Source organism: Hyla sarda, chromosome 6 (assembly GCF_029499605.1).
Source record: "Hyla sarda isolate aHylSar1 chromosome 6, aHylSar1.hap1, whole genome shotgun sequence".
In the NCBI taxonomy this organism is placed as follows: Eukaryota; Metazoa; Chordata; class Amphibia; order Anura; family Hylidae; genus Hyla; species Hyla sarda.
In genome coordinates, this window is record NC_079194.1 from 200,352,184 (window position 1) to 200,373,616 (window position 21,433).

Consider the following 21,433-nt stretch of genomic DNA (forward strand, 5'->3'; position numbering starts at 1 on the left):
CCAAATTATTCTTTTAATTATACATTATTGGAAAACCTGTATTAAAGAGGAAGCATTCAGCTCTCGGCACCATGATTATACTAGACACTATGGGGGAGATTTATCAAAACCAGTGCAGAGGAAAAGTTTTTCATAGCAACCAGTTCGTGTCTTTAATTTTACAGAGGCTTTGTTAAAAATGAAAGAAGCGATCTGATTGGTTGGTCTTTCTCTGCACTGGTTTTGATAAATTTCCCCCTATCTCCATAAGGGTATGTTAACACTGAGGAATTGGAGAGGAATATTGCTCGCTTATTCCTCTCCAATTCGTTCAGCAGTGCCATACCTCATTGATTCAAATTGAATTCCGCACCTCAGTTCACACTGAGGAATTTCCGCATGCGAAATTCCAATGCGGAATTCCGTTCCGCATGAAGAATGAACATGTTCTTCATACGGAATCCGCGTAAAATCCCCATAGACTGCAATGTTATTTTTTTCCGTCGAGCAAATTTTCGCACAGAAATTCCGAGTGAAATTCTAAAAAAAAAAAAAAAAAAAAAAAAGTTTCCTCCTGCATTTCATTCCGCACAGAAAAAATAAAAACGGAAATTCCGCGCCGGAATTTTTAAGGGAGAATTCCTAGCCAATTCCTCAGTGTGAACATACCCGAACAGACAATCACTTTCTTTCATGAGAGAATCCACTACAGAAATAAAGAACAGTCTTTGGAAAGTGTCCATTAGTGTTTCTACTGCTGCCAAATCAGGACAAAAAAAACCCTGTGAGGCAAAGACTACGTTCTGGTTAATCATTTGTGTATTCACAATAAAATTTTCTGATAAATTCTTTAAAAAAAAAAAAAAAAAAAACAAAATGACACTTAAAGGATCCTGAAGTTGCTTCATTGTCAACCAGTTCAACTTAAAGCTACGAGGAGGGACAGACTGGTTAACAGTTATTCCTGTAGTAAGCACGTCCACCAACCTTGGGGGCATGTGCCCTCCTGTGTACCACTACTCTGAATCTAAACAGGACTAGGATGTCAAGCTGTGTCATGTTCAGTCCTCTATCGATTTTACATATTTCTCATAGGCGTCCTCACTCATCAGGTCATCCAGCTCTGAGGGAACATCCACAGTTACCTTTATTAGCCACCCTGTATGAGAGAAGAGAAGAAACAAAACAGATAAAGACCCCCAGGCTAGCTATAAATAGTGCCACAGCTTTTTTTTTCCTGTTATATAAAGTCAGTGATACTGTAAGATTTCTACCAGAACTCAGAATATGGGGTATATTTCATAAGCTATTCTGGTGGTCACTTGGAATTTTGCATTTACTTAGGCTGTTTTCAGTCATATAACAACCAAGCAAGACCCAAACCACTGCAGTTTTAGTGAACTGAACTCTGATCACTGTTGAATCCTGAAGTAATCCAAGTAAAACTGCAGGAGATCAGAACAATGTACAGAAGCTGATGTGATAGATCAGCCACCTTATGTGCAGTATTAAAGGGGTACTACCGTGCTGACAACTTACCCCCTATCTAAAGTCGCTGGGGACCCCCGTGATCTTGCACGCAGCACCCCGCTCTCATCAGGTCCCGGAGTGAACATCCGCTCCGGGTCTGATGACTGGGCCGGTGATTGTGACGTCACAGCTCTGCCCCCCTGTGACGTCACGCTCCGCCCCTCAATGCAAGTCTATGGCAGGGGGCGAGACAGCTGTCTCGCCCCCTGCCATAGACTTACATTGAGGGGGCGTGACGTCATGATACTCCGGCCCCGTGATCAGCAGTCATCAGACCCAGAGCGATGTTCGCTCTGGGGCCTGATGAGAGTGGGGTGCTGCATGCGAGATTGCGGGGGTCCCCGCGCGATCAGGCAACTTATCCCCTATCCATTAAATAGGGGATAAGTTGTCAGCATGGTAGTACCCCTTTAAAGGAAATAGGCAGTGTAAGACACTTATTCCCTATCATCAGGATAGGGGATAAAAGTCTGATCGTGGGGAGTCTGAGACCCCCTGCAATCTTCTGTGTAGGCCGCAGCAGGACGCCGCGGCTGACACGCTCCCTCCATATATCTCTATGGGAGATGTGGAGTGTCTTATAAATGATAAGCTTTTATTAAAGGAGTATTGCTATTTGTCAGTCATCAGACTATTACCGTACATACCTTCATCATAGCAGGATTTATTCACCAAGCCTGGGTTATCTGACAGTGCTTCATTTATTGCTGTAACTTCTCCAGTCAAGGGAGAAAAGAGTTCACTAGCTGCCTTTACACTCTCTAATGTTCCAAACTCATCTAGGGCAAAAAGGGAGAAAATACATTATATAAAACAATGTAAAATGAGATCACTGGTCACAAGAGGTGATATAACCATTGTTCAGCCTACACTAGTACATACACACAGCTAGTTTATCACATTGAATTAAATGTAAGCAAGATTAAATAAAAAGCTATCAAGTATCTGCTGAAGAAACCCATGAATTCCAGCTTAATGCCGGCTTACACTAAGATTTGATGCTGTACAGTGGTCCCTCAAGTTACAATATTAATTGGTTCCAGGACGACCATCGTATGTTGAGACCAGAACTCTATGGAAACCTGGTAATTGGTTCTAAAGGCACCAAAATGTCATCCAAAAATAGGAAAAAGTGAGAATTAAAGAAAAATAAGTAGATAACTAATACAGATAAAGCAAATCCTTACATATAAAAGTAAGAAAGATCTGCTGGGAGCTGTAAATCACGGTCTATGTCAGTGTTTCGCAAGAAGGGAGCCTCCAACTGTTGCAAAACTACAACTCCCAGCATGCCCGGACAGCCAAAGGCTGTCCGGGCATGTTGGGAGTTGTAGTTTTGCAACAGCTGGGAGCACCCTGCTTGGGAAACACTGGTCTATATAGAGGACAGGAGCTTCTTCAGGGTCCTGTACAATACACAAAATGAAATACACAAAAAAAAAAAAAAGTAATGAAGTCACCTTCACCTGGTGTCCAAAGGAGCAGCTAACCCTGGTACAGGTAAAGAGTAAAGAACATGTAATACCTCCCTGTACTGTAGGGGGCGCTACCAGACATCAGTCAGTGCATACACTTCAGTAATACAGGGGTTTTACCTGTAAAATGCCCATTTTGATTGGTCAGTTCTTCCGGCCAATGACACGTTTCACAGATCTGGACTGTCTGTACATTGTATGTTGAGTCTTTTTCAAATTATGATGGTCGAGAAAAGACCATTGTATGTTGAAACTATTGTATGTTGAGGCCATTGTAAGTTGAGGGATCACTGTATTTTATTTTACATCCACATGTTTTGCTTGTTATAGGTATAAAAAAATGCACTTGAAAATGAGGACCTAAAATAAAATACGCTGCAAAGTTTTACCAGAGAGAGAAATTAGACAATATTTTTCACTATGTCCGTATAACCAGAATCCTCAATTGCAAAATCATTTTTAGATTCTGCATTAAAGATTATTATTTATAAACATTAAGGTGTAAGCAAAAGACTATCCTCTTTCTGTACCTCTGATGTATATATAACAAGAGTAAAACCATTAGAGTAAATGTTTCACTTATCACTATGCATAATATTTCTTGACAAAACGCTTCTGTGAAGAATATGTGCTTGATCAGCAGTTTTTACCCCGCATTAACAGATTCCGGGAATAAAGCTTCCTGAGCTGGTACATTGTCGTTCTCCTACATCATAAAAAGCTGATCCTTGGCTTGAGAAGTTTCCTGTTGATTTGGCTCCTCACTTGATATACTCAGCCAATAAGAGGATGTACATATCCGAGAGGAAGCCCATGCAGCCGTTTTGGGGCACTGGGTGAGAGGGGTCCCAGTCTTGGTTGGCCCCATTCTCTTTGCATCCAGGAGGCAAGTACCCATGCAAAACTTTTTTTTACAATCAAGAAACCTGATCAAACTCTTGTCCATTTGTTTTGAGCCCATGAATCTGCCTTGGAAGTGCATAACCTAATTTATAGCTAAAACACAGTGCAGCAATGAGTCTATTCCAGATGATCAGCACCTCCACTCTTCAAGTATGGCAACTGTGAAGATACCAAAAACCCAATATTGTAGCTTAACATCTGTTAAAAGGGACATGAACATACCCATTTTATTGAGCTTGGTACCAACTTCAGGAAGACTACAGTACACAACATCTCCTAAGGACTCCTGAAAGAGAAACAATATACATGTGAGACCATGGTTGGGAAGCGATTAAACGGCCATGGCCAAAGGTTTAAAGGAGGACAAAACTTAAAGGACAACTGTATTGGTACACTTTTATATATTCCCGGGCCTCAAAAATAAACAAAATAAACTCATACATACCCTTCCTACGAGCCCCCGTCGGTCCGGCACAGGCCTCACGGTCCGGCAGTGCTGACGTCATTCCACTTCCTGGGGACAGAGATGCCGCAGAGCCGTCGGCGTATCACCGGCCGTAGCTATGTCCCGCCCCGGCCTGCGATAGGCTGAATCAACTGTCATGTAAGAAGCCGGCCAGAGCTTCTTACATGACAGTGGGCTCAGCCTATGACAGGCCGGGGCGGGACATAGCTACGGCCGGTGATACGCCGACGGCTCTGCGGCATCTCTGTCCCCAGGAAGTGGAATGACGTCAGCACTGCCGGACCGTGAGGCCTGTGCCGGACCGACGGGGGCTCGTAGGAAGGTATGTATGAGTTTATTTTGTTTATTTTTGAGGCCCGGGAATATATAAAAGTGTTCCAGTTGTCCTTTAAGCTTTTTTAGATTTTTTTTTTTAAATCAGATCTTTTTTATTGAATTTTTAACAGTTTTATACAGAAAAAAAAAACTGCACCAACCCCCTCCCCAACAAAACAGACCCAAATCCACATTTGTTTTAAGATGTTTGAAGTGTCTGCCTGCCATAGTGATCACTGCTGTGCTGTTTTTTTCCTGTTTTCTGTCTTTAATAAGGTAGTTTTCTTGTGTACAGTGCTGCTCACTCCTTTGCAATCCAGCATAGGAGGAGGAGGTTACTTTAGCCATGGTGACATGCCCTCACATGCTACGCCACCTCACTCTCGAGCTAAGCTGTGCCGTGGGATCCTTGTATCTAATCTGTTGTTCCTACACTGTGTCGCTCTCCTCTCTGTACTGCCTGTACAGATGTGATCCCCTTCACTGGGTCCTGGCGCACTTTACCGCTGATACCCAGTGTGCTGCAAAGTCAGTGCATACTGGTGAAAAAAATTGAAGATTACCTCTAGTGGCGGACAAAATAAAAGTATTACTTTTATGAAAATGATCATTATTTTTTTTTTAACTACACTATATTACAAACATTAATATTTAGCAGTACTAAGCACAGTATTGAAAGTTTTGCATCATAACAGTGGCCATTTAAGGCCGGGAGTCATATATATAATACTGCCTCTTTAGTTTCTGAGCAGAAGCCACAAGTGGATTAAAAAAGGAATGGGAAATATAAAAATATAAAGGAAGGACTTCTACTACTTCTTCTGCAATTTTCCCGAGCATGCTGGATATCAGCTTCTGGGCCTAATCTGTCTCATGACAACCCATTCTTGGCTAAATAGTGCTTGGAATTTATCACAATATCCACAGTTATTTTTTGTCCAACTGATTTTTAAGGATTGACCACAGGTTCTCAATGATCTGGGGAGTTTCCTGGCCATGGACCCAAAATTTCAATGTTTTGTTCACCAAGCCACTTATGGTGCTCCATGATGCTGGGAAAGGCATTGTTCGTCACCAAATTGCTCTTGGAGGACGTTAAGATACCATTCCTTATTTGTTGCAGTGATCTTAGGCAAAATTGTGAGTGAGCCTAATCCCTTGGATGAAAAGCAACCTCACACATGAATGGTCCCAAGATGTTTTACTGTTGGAATAACATAAGGACTCTTCAGACAATCATTCGTTCAGATGTCCTAAACAGACTAATGGGTGCTTCATCAGGGAAAATAACTTTACCCAGTCCTCTGCAGCCCAGCCCCTGCGCTTCCTTCTGAATGTTAGTTGGTTCTTGATATTTTACTTGAACAGAAGTGGCTTCTTTGCTGCCCAAGAAGCTTCAAGTCATACTAAAAAAGCCTTTGCCTCACTGTGTGCTGATGACATGTACTTGCTGCCATTCCTGTGCAAGCTTTGCACTGGAACTGGTGTTGAACCAATCCTGCAACTGAACCCTCTATCAGTCCTGCAACTTGCTGAACTTTCTTGGGCATCCTGAAGCTTTCCTCACAGAAATAGAACGTCTCTTTATGACCTGATAAAATCATTCATTTGGGGGAAATCTTACAAGCAGCAATGTCCTTGCCTGTAAAGCCTTTTTGATGCAAAGCAATGATGTCTGCACATGTTTTCTTGGCAGTAACCATGGTCAACAGGAGAAGACAATGATTTTGAGCACCATCCCCATTTATAGCAGTAAGTCTACTCTTATGATTAGATCAGCATGACACAGTGCTTTGTCCTCATCAGCATTTCCTCCTAAGAAGGTCACTGAAATGATGTTTGCAGGTCATATTGTTGCAGGGCTGTAATTTGGTGGAAAGACATTTTTTGGTATTTGTACATTTTTATGGCAAGGAAAGACACCTTGCAATTTATCTGATCATTTTTCGTAACAATTCAAATTACCACTATAAAAATTGAAGAAGCAAAAAAACTAAATTTGTATCAGCTAGAAAACTTTTGGCCACGACTGTATAAACAGGAAAATATTGGAATAGATACACAATGTCGCATGAGATACATTAAAACTGTAAACATTTTTCCTGCAATTGCTGTACGGGCATAAATTGTGGAACTACACTTTATGCATATCTGCATTGAAATTAAATTCTGAGTAACCTGTCATTTTCTTATTAGTTCTCCACATAAAAGTTGAGAATTATTCTTAAAAGGGGTACTCCGGTGGAAAACATTTTTTTTTAAATCAACTGGTGTCAGAAAGGTAAACAGATTTGTAAATTACTTCTATTAAAAAATCTTAATCCTTTCAGTACTTAGCTGCTCTTGGCTCCAGAGGAAATTCTTTTCTTTTTGAATTTCTTTTCTGTCTGACCACAGTGCTCTCTGCTGACACATCTGTCCTTGTCAAGAACTGTCCAGAGCAGGAGAGGTTTGCTATGGGGATTTGTTCCTGCTCTGGACAGTTCCCGACATGGACAGATGTGTCAGCAAAGAGCACTGTGGTCAGACAGAAAATAAAATCCAAAATAAAAGAACTTCCTGTGGAGCATACAGCAGCTGATAAGTGCTGGAAGGATTAAGATTTTTAAATAGAAGCAATTTACAGTCTACTTAGCTTTCTGGCACCAGATGATTTAAAAAAAATAAAATTTGTTTTCCACCGGAGTACCCCTTTAACTGATGACTATGGGGTTAAAGGATTAATGCGGTGAAAAATAACTTATTTCTTGGCTAGGGGATAAGTTATAGATCATGGGGGATCCAAGAGCAGGGACCCCCAGCAATCTCCTGAACGGGGCCCCAGCAGTCTGCCGGAAGCGGCCATTCCGACCCCCTCCTATCTATAGGATACATGGAGGGGGGGATGTGAGCCGGCGCTCCATGCGGGGGTTGGCACGCCCCCTTCCAGCAAACTGCCTGGGCCCTGTTCAGGAGATCACAGGGGGTCCCAACGCTCGGACCCCCCCTGATCTATAACTTATATCCTATCCTTTGGATAGGGGATAAGTTATTTTTTTTTACTACAGAACTACTTTTAAATCTTCATGCAGATCCGCTGTGCTGTTGCTTATTCTCTGGGGGAAAAAAGTGATTTCTTATGCAAATTATTTGAAAAGAATGTGTCAGACTGGCCTATTGCAAATCTGTAATATGTGAACAAGGCTTATAAATGGCTGATACCATAAATCACACATAGGGTAGGATCACATACAGCGCATCTGCAGCGTATTTGATGCTGCGGATGATCTACCGGCAGTCAGAGAGTGACTGCAGAGTGAGCTTCCTGCTGCGGCCGGGTAGCTCTGTGTGTCAATTTGTGACTGCCGGCGGGAAATCTGCCATTACGAGCGGGGACACAAAGCTACAGTGAGCTCACTGTTCTGTCGCTCTGTGACTGCCGGCAGAGCATCCGCAGCATCAAATACGCTGCGAATACACTGTGTGTGATCCTACCCTAAGGGTAAGTTCACACTACGGAATTCCCCGCGGAGTTCCGCGGGCGGAATTCGCAAGCAGAATTCCGCGGTGTAGTGTGAACGGGTCTCCGCGAGACCCATTCACACTGCGGAATTTCAGCGGCGGATAATTCCTGAAATTGTTCCGCACAGAGAATGAACATGTTCAATCTTTGGGAGGAAGTCCGCGAGCACTGCATAGCCGTCAATGGTGAAGGCTCAGTGCCACGCGGTCCAACCGCCGAAGCCGGCTGCCAGGCTGAATCTCCGCTCGCTGAATTCAGCGAGCAGAGATTCCGTTCACACACTGTAGTGTGAACATACCCTAAGGGTAGATTTATACTGCCTTAGATCCTGCTGCAGATTTCATGCTTTTAAATTTATACAAATAAATAGCTGGACACAGCATCAAATCCACAGTGTATGTGGTATGTAAAAAAAAAAGAATGAATGAATAGTTTTATTAGTTCTTCATTAATGTAACCTTTATTACCGCAGCTCACTATTAACCGATAAAAACGTGGCAGTTAACAAAAACACATAAAAACAGGCAAAGTTCAGGCAAAAAAAAAAGGATAGATAAGATGATTTGTGCAGAACTCAGTTTACAGATGTCAAAGATCACAGACAGTAACATTCCACACAAAGCCGATACCTGGGCATATTTGCTGATTCCAACAGTCCCAACCCCGTCCTCCACACTTATCCATTCATGCTTGTCTGTGAACCTGCGAGCTGCAAAAATGGAAAGCAACAAGAGAAATGGTATGAGTTCCACAAGTATACAAATATATACAATGGACAATAAAGCATAAAAAGGTTTTCTTAGAAATGCATTGCATGCTTAGTACTGTATGCTATACTTTCTGACGGGTTGTGCAATAGTGCAGCACTGGGTATATACATGATATGCAAAACATGCACCCACAAGTACAGTGGTGCACCCATCTGCTGCCATCTTACTTTATTATTTAAACTGTATTGACCTTCAATTGATACAAGGGGAGCTCTTTGCATACAGATTTATACAGCTACTAGTATGTCCAATGAGAGTGGTATAAATTTATATGTAGAGATCATCAAGTGATTGCCGTGGGGCTCACATCTCCGGCCGGTGTAGTGAAAAAAAAACTGCGCCCTGTAGTGGAATGTGACCCTCTGCACAGGGACACAGTTTTCTGCTTTACAGCCCCTCCCCCTCACTCCATCCCCACTACCCTCTCTCAGGGGGACAGGGATACAGTTTCTACATTGCTTAGACTGTGGAGCGCTCCACAGTAGAGCCCTGCATTGGGATCCTGCAGGACCCGCCCCAAAATGTGCAGGCATGGGCAGTCAGGCGCTATGCCACAGCACTGCCGCAGCCGGGGTGCCAGCAAAAAGACAACAAAAGAAAAAATATATTTTTTTAAAATTTCCTGCCCCGTCCTGCATGCCTGTGACTCATGGCGCCGCAGGGGGAAGGGAAGTCTGAGTACGCATTGATCCAGGCTCGCACATGCCGGGAAGGGGATGCTGCTCCAGAACCACAGGTCAGCTTCAGGTACCCCAGTCCCCCTGTCACTTGTCCTCCCCTCTGTCACTCCTGTCTTCACCCCTGTCCCCTCCCCCCCCCCCATTCAGCCCTCTGTCACCCCTGTTCCTCCCCATTCAACCCTCCTACACCCCTGCTATACACATGTATGTTCACTATGGTGCAATGCTCTGCACATACCCCCATATGTATAGCAGTGTGTGACTGTATGTGCAGAGCATTGCACACTAGTTTCTGTACTACAGACACTAGGGTGCAATGCTCTGCACATACCCCCATATGTATAGCAGTGTGTGACTGTATGTGCAGAGCATTGCACACTAGTTTCTGTACTACAGACACTAGGGTGTAATGCTCTGCACATGTAAATAGCCATGTACAATGTTAGCGGGAGGGATTGGACAAAGATATTGCGGGAGAGTATAAAACACCCTGACAGATTTCATTTAATCTTTTCTTGAGCCATGTTGTGAGCCTGCAGAGCACTTTATGTCAACATATGAGGTATTTCCATAATCGAGAGAGATTGGGTTACAAATTTTGGGGGTCTTTTTCTCCTTATATCCCATTTAAAAATGAAAATAATGGGGCTACAAGAACATGTTAGTGTAAAAATATAAAGATTTAGAATTTTCTCCTCCACTTTGCTGCTATTCCTGTGAAACACTTAAAGGGTTTACAAACTTTTCGAATGTCATTTTGAATACTTTGAGGGGTGCAGTTTCCATAATTGGGTCATTTATGGGGGATTTCTCACAGAAAGGCCCCTCAAATCCACTTCAAACTTAACTGGTCCCTGATCAATTCAGATTTTCTGCTAAACTTTGAAGACCCCTAATGTTTTCAAAAAGTAAAATCATGTCAACTTTATAATGCAGACATATTGTATATGTGAATCCATATATAATTTATTCGGTATGTCCATTTTCAAAGTTAGAAAAATGCAAAATTTTCACGAAATTTTGGAATTTTTCACCAAGTATCGAAGAACATTTACCATTATCTTAAAGTAGAATATGTCACGAAAAAAAACAATCCCGGAATCCGTGGTCGCGGTGGGGCCGGTGCGGGGCATTATCGGCAAGGTAATTGCCGATACCGATAATGCCCAAAATCGTGATTATCGGCCGATAATATCGGCCAAACCGATAATCGGTCGATCCCTATTAAAAGCATCCCAGAGTTATTAATGGATAAAGTGACAGTGGTCAGATTTGCAAAAAAAAAAAACCTTAAGGACGCAGGATTTTTCGGTTTTTGCAATTTTGTTTTTTCCTCCTTACCTTTTAAAAATCATAACCCTTTCTATTTTGCACCTAAAAATCCATATGATGGCTTATTTTTTGCGCCACCAATTCTACTTTGTAGTGACAGTCATTTTACCCAAAAATCTAAAGTGAAACGTAAAAAAAAAAAAAAAAAAAAATCATTGTGCGACGACATTGAAGAAAAACGCCATTTTGTAAATTTTGGGGGCTTCCGTTTCTACGTAGTACATTTTTCAGTAAACATGACACCTTATCTTTATTCTGTAGGTCCATACGATTAAAAGGATACCCTACTTAGGCTGGGTCCACACTACGTTTTGTCCCATACGGGAGCGCATACGGCAGGAGGGAGCTAAAACCTCGCGCTCCCGTATGTGACCGTATGCGCTCCCGTATGTCATTCACTTCAATGAGCCGACCGGAGTGAAACGTTCGGTCCGGTCGGCTCATTTTTGCGCCGTATGCGCTTTTACAACCGGACCTAAAACCATGGTCAACCACGGTTTTAGGTCCGGTTGTAAAAGCGCATACGGCGCAAAAATGAGCCGACCAGACCGAACGTTTCACTCCGGTCGGCTCATTGAAATGAATGACATACGGGAGCGCATACGGTCACATACGGGAGCGCGAGCTTTTAGCTCCCTCCTGCCGTATGCGCTCCCGTATGGGACAAAACGTAGTGTGGACCCAGCCTTATATAGGTTTGATTTTGTCGTACTTCTGGAAAAAAATCATAACTTCATGCAGGAAAATTTATACGTTTAAAATTGTCATCTTCTGACCCCTGTACCTTTTTTTTCCACATATGGGGCAGTATGAGGGCTCATTTTTTGTGCGGTGATCTGACATTTTTAGCGGTACCATTTTTGTATTGATCTGACTTTTTGATCGTTTTGATCTGACCAAAATGCGTTATTTTGGACTTGGAATTTTTTTGCGCATACGCCATTGACCGTGCGGATTAATGATATATTTTTATAGTTCGGACATTTACGCACGCGGCGATACCACATATGTTTATATTTATTTACATGGTGTTTTTTTTTTTAATGGGAAAAGGGGGGTGATTTGAACTTTTATTAAGGAAAGGGTTGAATCACATTTATCAACTTTTTTTTTTTTGCATTGTTATAGCTCCCATAGGGACCTATAACACTGCATACACTGATTGCCAGCACTGTTCACTGCAAAGCCATAGCTTTGCATTGATCAGTGTTATCGGCGGTCGATTGCTCAAGCCTGCATCCCAGGCTTGGAGCAATCAATCGCCTAAGGGACACACCGGAAGAAGGTAAGAGGACGTCCGCTCGTGTCACAGTTGATCAGTACACCGCATTTTCACTGCGGTAGTCCCGATCAGCCCCACCAAGCAGCCAGGCAGCTTTCACCTTTGAACGCCGCGTCTAAAGGGTTAATAGCGCTCGGCAACCCGATCGCTGCCGCGCGCTATTAGCCCCAGGTCCCGGCTTCAGATACATGCCGGGACTGACACGATATGACGCGGGGTCACCGCGTGACCCCGCGTTATATTGCAGGAGCCGGCCAAGGACGTAAATATACGTCCTTGGTCGTTAAGGGGTATTCCAGGCTTCAAGGGGTTATCCACCATAAGGTGATTTTAGCACATACCTGGCAGACAGTAATGGACATGCTTAGGAAGGATCTGCGCTTGTCTTGGCTAAATGGCTATGTTGTGAGATTACCATAATACTGTGGCTAGCTTCTTGTGAACTGGTATTTCCTGTTTGACTTTTCTTTTTTGACTACAAATCCCACAATTCCATTTTCCCCCCTCCCACACATCAGCCACCCAACCCATTGAAACAAAAGACCTGTGGTTTTCAATCAGGGTGCCTACAGCTGTTGCATTAGTTGCAGATTGATCTCTCTCCCACCAAGCGATCCCCCCACACATTGAAGCAGACAGGCTCCCTGTCATCAGATGACTAGTGAGTCAGGTCCCGGCCACTTTGCATCCTGGGAGACAGCAGTCATTTTGTATGCTGTTAAAAATAAATATTGGGGTGAAAATCACATAAGAATTGTGAGAAAACCGTCACACACCGGTACAGACACTATATTATGAACTACACTAACTTCACAGCTCCTCTACGTCCTGACGGCCCGTGATCTCGGCAATCTGCGCATGGAACGCCGGCACGTCAGTATGGACCGCAAACGTTATCAGGGGGCTGGCTTGTGAGGAAATAAGAAATAGCCAAGCCCCCTGACACCAGCTGCTGCCTCGAGCCGCAAAGGATTGTGAGATGAACGTCATCAGGACCTTAAAGGAAACGCTAGACCTGGGGGAACCAAATAAAGAAGATGATCCACGCCAGAGGGGTTAAAATATAACATTATGGTCAATGGCATCAACAGAAAAAATACTATTTGTTACTTTTTTTTGTATGTATGGATGGATTACCGTATTTATCGGGGTATACCACGCACCGGCCTATAACACGCACCCTCATTTTACCAAGGATATTTGGGTAAAAAAAGTTTTTTACCCAAATATCCATGGTAAAATGAGGGTGCGTGTGCGCGTGTATACCCCGATACACCCCCAGGAAAGGCAGGGGGGGAGAGGCCGTCGCTGCCCGCTTCTCTCCCCCTGCCTTTCCTGGGGTCTAGAGTCCTGCTGCCGGCCCTTCTCTCCCGCTGGCTATCGGCGCCGCTGCCCGTTCTGTCCCCCTGACTATCAGTGCCGGTGCCCCATTGCCGGCGCCGAAAGCCAGGGGGAGAGAAGCGGCGCCGACAGCCAGGGGTAGAGAAGGGGCAGCGGCACCCATTGCCGGCGCCGCTGCCCCGTTGCCTCCCCCCATCCCCGATGGCATAATTACCTGGGTCGGGTCCGCGCTGCTGCAGGCCTCCGGCGCGCGTCCCCTGCGTTGTTGCTATGCACAGCGCGGCGCACTGACGTCATGTGCCGCGCATAGCAACGACGCCGGGGACGCACGCCGGAGGCCTGCAGCAGCGCGGACCCGACCCAGGTAATTATGCCACCGGGGATGGGGGGAGGCAACGGGGCAGCGGCGCCGGCAATGGGTGCCGCTGCCCTTTCGCTCCCCCTGGCTGTCGGCGCCGCTTCTCTCCCCCTGGCTATCGGCGCCGGCAATGGGGCACCGGCACTGATAGTCAGGGGGACAGAACGGGCAGCGGCGCCGATAGCCAGGAGGAGAGAAGGGCCGGCAGCAGCGCTATAGACCCCAGGAAAGGCAGGGGCAGAGAAGCGGGCAGCGACGGCCTCTCTCCCCCTGCCTTTCCTGGGGGTGTATCGGCGTATAACACGCACATAGACTTTAGGCTAAAAATTTTAGCCTAAAAAGTGCATGTTATACGCCGATAAATACGGTATTTGTATTGTTACCAACATCTGGTGAAAAAGCACCTTTGGAAATATATTTAGTGGGAAAAAATGGTGACTTTTTTTTGCAGTGAAGCTTACTCTGAAATTTGAACTGATGCTCTAAATTCCATATACTGCACAGACTCCGCTAATTCTGACCAGCAGGACAGTGTATACAGAGTCGTGACAACGCTGTCAGCAAGAGATTGTAGAATGTTTTCATTCTGTAGCAGCTGGAAAGCCAATGGATATAGTCTACTGCTCTGCAGGAGAGATTACGGGGCTCCCCAGTGGCGGCCGCCCCCCCCGATCAGACATCTTATCCCCTTTGCTTTTTATAGGGGATAAGATGTCTAGGAGCGGAGTACCCCTTTAAGTCAATTCTTCGTGCTGATTTGTCGCAGTTGCTGCTTAAAACACTTTTCGTTGCAACTTTAGCTTTAGAAGGTTTTTCTAGAATTGTCCATCTATGCCACAGTCTGGTTACATTTTTGCAGTGGTCATGAATTATTCACGCGTAACTTGCCACACAATTTGTTGCAAAGCCCTTAATTTGTTACAAATCTACACCAGACCTGGCACAAGACTGACTTCGGACAGCGTCACACATTTTGGCACAACAAGGTTACAAAGAGGAGGAACCATATAAAGTGAGTGTACTGAAGCACCATATATATCACATGCCATGCAACCATGCAATACATTTGGCGCACATATACATTACCACAACACAAATTAAAGGTGTAGAAAAAATTATAATAATCACCTACTCCACACTTAAAGGAGTACTCCACTGGAAAACATTTTCTTTTAAATCAACTGGTGCCAGAAAGTTAAACAGATTTGTAAATAGTTTCTGTTAAAAAATCTTACTCCTTCCAGCACTTATCAGCTGCTATATGCTACATAGGAAGTTCTTTTCTTTTTGAATTTCCTTTCTGCCTGACCACAGTGCTCTCTGCTGACATCTCTGTCCATTTTAGGAACTGTCCAGAGTACAAGCAAATCCCCATAGCAAACCTCTCCTGCTCTGGACAGTCCCTGACATGGACAGAGGTGTCAGCACAGAGCACTGTGGTCAGACAGAAGTAAAATTCAAAAAGAAAAGAACTTCCTGCGTATTATACAGCAGCTGATAAGTACTGGAATCTGTGTAACTTTCTGGCACCAGTTGATTTAAAAGAAAATGTTTTCCAGTGGAGTACCCCTTTAAATTCCCCCCACATCCATGCAACAAGTAAGACTCTACAGTCCTATAGATGAACTATGTATACCTTACATGGACTTATGCTTAGATACTGGAAATCCTCCCGTTTTCTGCTCAGAGGTTCTATAATAGTCCCACAAATCTGTGCCCAGCAGCCTATAGCCCGTCACTTCAGATCACAGGGACAACGGATCCAACTCCCTGCAGAGCAGCAGCTTTTATCTGAGAAGATTCCTGCACAATTGCTGCTTAGGTCATTCTGGAGCCATTCCGGTGTAAATCTGCATTGTAATTCTGGCAGGCTGTGTATAGGGCTGGGCGGTATGACCAAATGTGTGTATCACGGTATTTTAAAAAATTTTGGCGGATCCACGGTATATAATGGTATTTCCTAGCCCCCCCAATTAAATTATCAGCCCACATCCCCATTGGGGTAAATACTCACATATAACCCGCATGTGCTGCCCTCCTCGTCCTGATTGTTGCAGCTGCCGGTGCTGACACTCTATACTGTGCGGTATCCCTATGCGCGGGCTGCAAAAGTTAAACAAAATAAACTTTAACGCACCTACGTCGGCCTTACGCTGGGGACAGGAACGTCTGAGAGCCGTCAGCCTATCACCGGCCGCAGTGATGTTCCGCCTCGGCTGGTGATAGGCTGAGCCCACTGTCATGTAAGAAGCCGGCCGGAACATCGCTGCGGCCGGTGATAGGCTGACAGCTGTCCGACGTTCCTGTCCCCAGGAAACAAGTGAGGCCGGTACCGGACCAACGGGAGGTGAGTTAAAGTTTATTATGTTTATTTTTTGCAGCCCGGGCATAGGGATACCGCACAGTATAGAGCAGTGGTCTCCAACCTGCGGACCTCCAGATGTTGCAAAACTACAACTCCCAGCATGCCCGGACAGCCAACGGCTGTCCGGGCATGCTGGGAGTTGTAGTTTTGCAACATCTGGAGGTTAATGACCACTGGTATCAGGGCCGTGTCAGGGCATGCTGGGAGTTGTAGTTTTGCAACATCTGGAGGTTAATGACCACTGGTATCAGGGCCGTGTCAGGGCATGCTGGGAGTTGTAGTTTTGCAACATCTGGAGGTTAATGACCACTGGTATAGAGTGTCAGGGCCGGCGGCCGCAACAAACAGGACGAGGAGGGCATTCATATCGTGCAGCACAAAATTTTCAGTATGAACCAGTATACCGCCCAGCCCTAGCTGTATATATACACTAAGTAACACATTACATGACACATCTAGGAATGTTCCGCCATTTGTTTCTGATCTGGACATGTCAGATTCCACATGGCTTGTTGTAAATCACTCAGCATGTACATTTCACACTCTATATGCTCAGCGACTGCAGCGAGAAATCTCTGGCTTAAACCAGATCTTGGGCTGTACAGCGGGGAGAGGGTCCTGACTTCTACAGAAACAAGTGTTCTCTATGGATCCTGCTACATTGTGATTTACCATTTATACACAGGAGCACAATAACATTCCACGTTATGATAGGTCCTGAACATACAGAACCAGAGGAAAAACAAGAAGGAATTATGGGAACCCTGTTACGGCTCTGTATAACACCGGTCTAGAATACAAGTGTGAATGACACCAAAGACACCTTCCCGTTCATTTTACCAGACAGCTGCCGACCACAAGGTTCTATACAACTCAATGTACTACTTCAGACTGCAGCTGGACTTCAATAGTCAGGCTATGTTCACACTACGGAATGTCCACACGCAAAATCCCTGTGCGGGCATTCAGCAGACTCCGGGCACCAGCACGATATGCCAGCGCTAAGACCGCGCCATCTCATAGATGGCTATGCAATCGGTGCGGTGTCCGCAGAAACAGGTTCATTCTTTCTGCGGACACGGAAAACTGAATTTCCGTGCCGGAAACATCTCGTATGGAAATTCTGCCACGTGCACAGCGCAGCAGAATCACCTTGCGGACATTTCAAGCAGAATTCCGCAAAGGAAATTCCGATGTGTGAACATGGCCTTATAGTGGTAATCCAGCAATAACTTCTTCTGTAAGGGAAACGGACACCCACACTAAACCCAATACTTATAGAGAGGGTCACCCGGATTACAACACGGTATCAGCTGGATCCGCGGTCTTGTTCTGGAGATACCCATCGTATAAGCCTCCGTTGCGGAGAGCCGGCTATTAGCATTGGAGACTAATATAATGGGTATCTTCAGAATAGGACCCCGGATCCAGGTAAGAAATATCTTGTAATCTGATTCAGCTGCACTATATACCAGTGTATGGAGTTTAGTGTGGGTGAACAGGTAGTTCACCTTTAAAGGGGTACTCCGGTGAAAACCTTTTTTCTTTTAAATCAACTGGTGGCAGAAAGTTAAACAGATTTGTAAATTACTTCCATTAAAAAATCTTAATCCTTCCAGTACTTATTAGCTGCTGAATGCTACAGAGGAAATTCCTTTCTTTTTGGAACACTGATGACCTCACGAGCACAGTGCTCTCTGCTGACATCTCTGTCCATTTAAGCAACCATGCATAGCAGATGTATGCTATGGGCAGCATGGTGGCTCAGTGGTTAGCCACTAAGGACAACAATAAATAAAGCGTTATTATTATTTTAATAACGTCAGCAGAGAGCACTGTGCTCGTGAGGTCATCAGAGAGCATTCCAAAAAGAAAAGAATTTCCTCTGTAGTATTCAGCAGCTAATAAGTACATGAAGGATTAAGATTTTTTAATAGAAGTAACTTACAAATATGTTTAACTTTCTGCCACGAGTTGATTTAAAAGAAAAAAGGTTTTCACCGGAGTACCCCTTTAAAAAAGAAACCACTCGTTCCTGCTGCAGCTTCTAAGTTTGGTTATGCGGTATCACACACCGCAAAGCCACGGACAGTGGAGATCCATTATACCGGCAGCAGCACAGGAGCAAGGAAGATAAGAGTGGGTTCCTTTTTTTAAAATTTTTTATATATATCACCTCCTCACTGACCCCCGCGATCTCCTGTGCAGGAGGCGTGTTGACCACAGAATGACGCCGTGGCTGACAAGCCTCCTCCATGTAGTCCTATGGGAGAGTCAGGGATGCAGCATTCATGCCTCCCCCTTGGAGGTGTATGGGGAGGGGGTGTACAGTCGACCTCACCAAGGTCAACGCTACATGCATTAGCCGCTCTCACAGAGCAGCAATGCCGGGGCCCGTTTGGGAGATCACGGGGGGTCCCAGCAGTCGCCCTGTGGATAGGGGATAAGATGTCTAGAGGTGGAGTACCCCTTTAAGGTCTATTCACACCTACAGTATCCTGGGCATATTTAATGCTCCAGATTTGAATCTGCAGTTTTCAATGTAAACTACATGATCAATACGTGCTGGATACTGTACATGTGAACACTCTAAGGGTAGCGTCACACGTGCCCCATTTTGCTGCGTATTTGCTGTTGCCTATATTTCTACCCATTGAAGTTAGGCTTCTTTCACACTAGCAAATTACTCCGTTCAGCAAGTTCCGTCCTAAAATCAGCTGTCACCAGCAGTAACCAAATCCTATACGTCCGTTAGAAAATCCCATTATAGTCTATGGGATTTTTCTAATATCCGTTTTAATCTGTTATAGTCCGTTATTGATATAGGACGTTATTTAAGATAGTTACGGAAGAAATAGCGCTTGAACGGAACTAGTGACGGAACTTGCTAAACGGAGTAATTTGCTAGTGTGAAACAAGCCTTAATGGGTTAGTATGCAGCGCCATTTCTTTCCATCATAATGACGGGCATCCATTAAAAGGGTCTGTTCACTCTGCCATCATGGCTTCCATGGTAACAGAACCACGACCCTATAAACTACTGACAACTGCGCCAGATGGATTATACTGACCTAAATTGGGGTCCCTCAGATTCTGTCAAGGTGTCTGCCATTCTGACAGGAATTTTGACGTCGTCTCTGACCATAGTGTGACCAGTCACGTGACATATCGGGCAGAGCACAGCGGCTTCCATTATAAACAAGGATCCCCCTCATGTCCGCACAAAGCCGACATAACAGATGACACTTGTCTGTCAAAACGATTAAAGGGGTATTCCAGGCAAAAACTTTTTTCTATATATCAACTGGCTCCGGAAAGTTAAACAGATTTGTAAATTACTTCTATTAAAAAATCTTAATCCTTTCAATAGTTATTAGCTTCTGAAGTTGAGTTGTTGTTTTCTGGCTAACTGCTCTCTGATGACTCACATCCCGGGAGCTGTGCAGTTCCTATGGGGATATTCTCCCATCATGCACAGCTCCCGGGACGTGACATCATCATTGAGCAGTTAGACAGAAAACTTCAGAAGCTAATAACTATTGGAAGCATTAAGATTTTTTAATAGAAGTAATTTACAAATCTGTTTAACTTTCCGGAGCCAGTTGATTGAGATATATATATATATATATATATATATATATATATATATATATATATATATAGATAGATAGATATATATATAAAGTTTCTGCCTGGAATACCCCTTTAACACAGTGGTCTCCAAACTGTGTCCCTCCAGATGTTGCAAAACTCCAACTCCGTATGCTGCGTGTATGGATTACACTAGTGGTCTCCAAACTGTGGCCCTCCAGCTGTTGCAGAACTACAACTCCCAACATGCCCGGACAGCCAACGGCTGTCCGGGCATGATGGGAGTTGTAGTTCTGCAACATCTGGAGGGCCACAGTTTGGAGACCACTAGTGTAATCCATACACGCAGCATACGGAGTTGGAGTTTTGCAACATCTGGAGGGACACAGTTTGGAGACCACTGTAATCCATACACACATGCAGCAGATCTGACACCATGCCAATGCATTCATTCAGTGCACACCTGGTGAAGAGGATGGCAGGAGCTGCCAATGCCCAGTTTCTGTGACCCCTCCATGATGCCAGTCAGTCAGCCAGTAACACTAGACATTCCAATCGATGACAGATTTTAGGACCTCTATGCATGAGGCTGTGCATTACTCTCCCGGTCAGGTGATGCTCGGACAGGACAGCGGGTGATCCTGTGCATGTATGAGGAGCCGGTGCAGTGTGATGGAGGACGCCCGTACAATGCCAGGCAGTGCCCGCTAAAGTTGTGCGCTGTCCCGGCAGGTGACCTGTAGTCAGTGTCCCCCGCCCCCCCTTTCCTCCGGACTTTTTAACGCGCCCCACAGCCGGGGCCTTAGCACTCACCTGCGAGCAGACGGGCGGCTCCGCTCAGGTACCGGGCCGGACACACGTTCCTGGGCAGGAGGCGGGCGGCACAGTACACGCTGCTCACCCCGCGCAGCACTCTCATCGCCATCTTTCCCAGCGCGTACCCCGCTCCAGCAGCCACAGCGCGGCCCCGAAGCCTGCCCCACGCGTTGTTACTGCGCATGCGCAGACGGGGGGCGGGGTGAGTGGCCTGTTAGTTATGTAAAGGCAGAAGTTCTCCTCAGAGAATGTGAAATGTCAGAACAAGTTCGCTGGGGGGGCTGGGGGGAGGACCTGCGCTAGGCTTCATGGGGAGACCCTAGGGCTCGAAGGCTTTGTTCACACTGTGCGGCTGTGTTGCGGAACACATTGTTTTCTGTTTTAATTGGATAACTCCAGTGTTTCCCAATGCAAAGAGAAAACGTTAAAAATGCACAGTGTTGAACACAGACAATTTTTGCTATGGACTCTCGCTTAGACTCCCCATTTAACCCCTTAAGGACTCGGGGTTTTTCCGTTTTTGCACTTTCGTTTTTTCCTTCTTACCTTTTAAAAATCATAACCCTTTCAATTTTCCACCTAAAAATCCATATTATGTCACCAATTCTACTTTGCGGTGACATCAGTCATTTTACCCAAAAATTCACGACGAAATGGAAAAAAAAATCATTGTGCGACAAAATCGAGGAAAAAACGCCATTTTGTAACTTTTGGGGGCTTCCGTTTCT

General features: G+C 44.9%; 1 protein-coding gene across 1 annotated transcript; it reads right to left on the reverse strand.

Annotated features, from left to right (window-relative positions):
- Positions 1-833: 833 nt before the first annotated feature.
- On the reverse strand, positions 834-20,890 carry GCSH (glycine cleavage system protein H). The gene is made up of 5 exons (XM_056526191.1): positions 20,703-20,890; positions 8,800-8,879; positions 4,110-4,173; positions 2,157-2,288; positions 834-1,138 (listed from the first exon to the last, which is right to left on the reverse strand). Exons 1-5 carry the CDS (start codon positions 20,887-20,889, stop codon positions 1,041-1,043), a joined length of 561 nt encoding a protein of 186 aa, XP_056382166.1. The 5' UTR covers position 20,890; the 3' UTR covers positions 834-1,040.
- Between the last annotated feature and the right edge of the window lie 543 nt (positions 20,891-21,433).

Coding starts and splice junctions, on each gene's coding strand:
- GCSH (XM_056526191.1), bottom strand. CDS start 20,889: ATGCGCAGTAACAACGCGTGGGGCAGGCTTCGGGGCCGCGCTGTGGCT. Junction 2,289..4,109: donor TACCAAGCTCAATAAAATGG/GTATGTTCATGT, acceptor TTTTTGCCCTAG/ATGAGTTTGGAACATTAGAG. Junction 1,139..2,156: donor TAAATCCTGCTATGATGAAG/GTATGTACGGTA, acceptor TCTCTCATACAG/GGTGGCTAATAAAGGTAACT.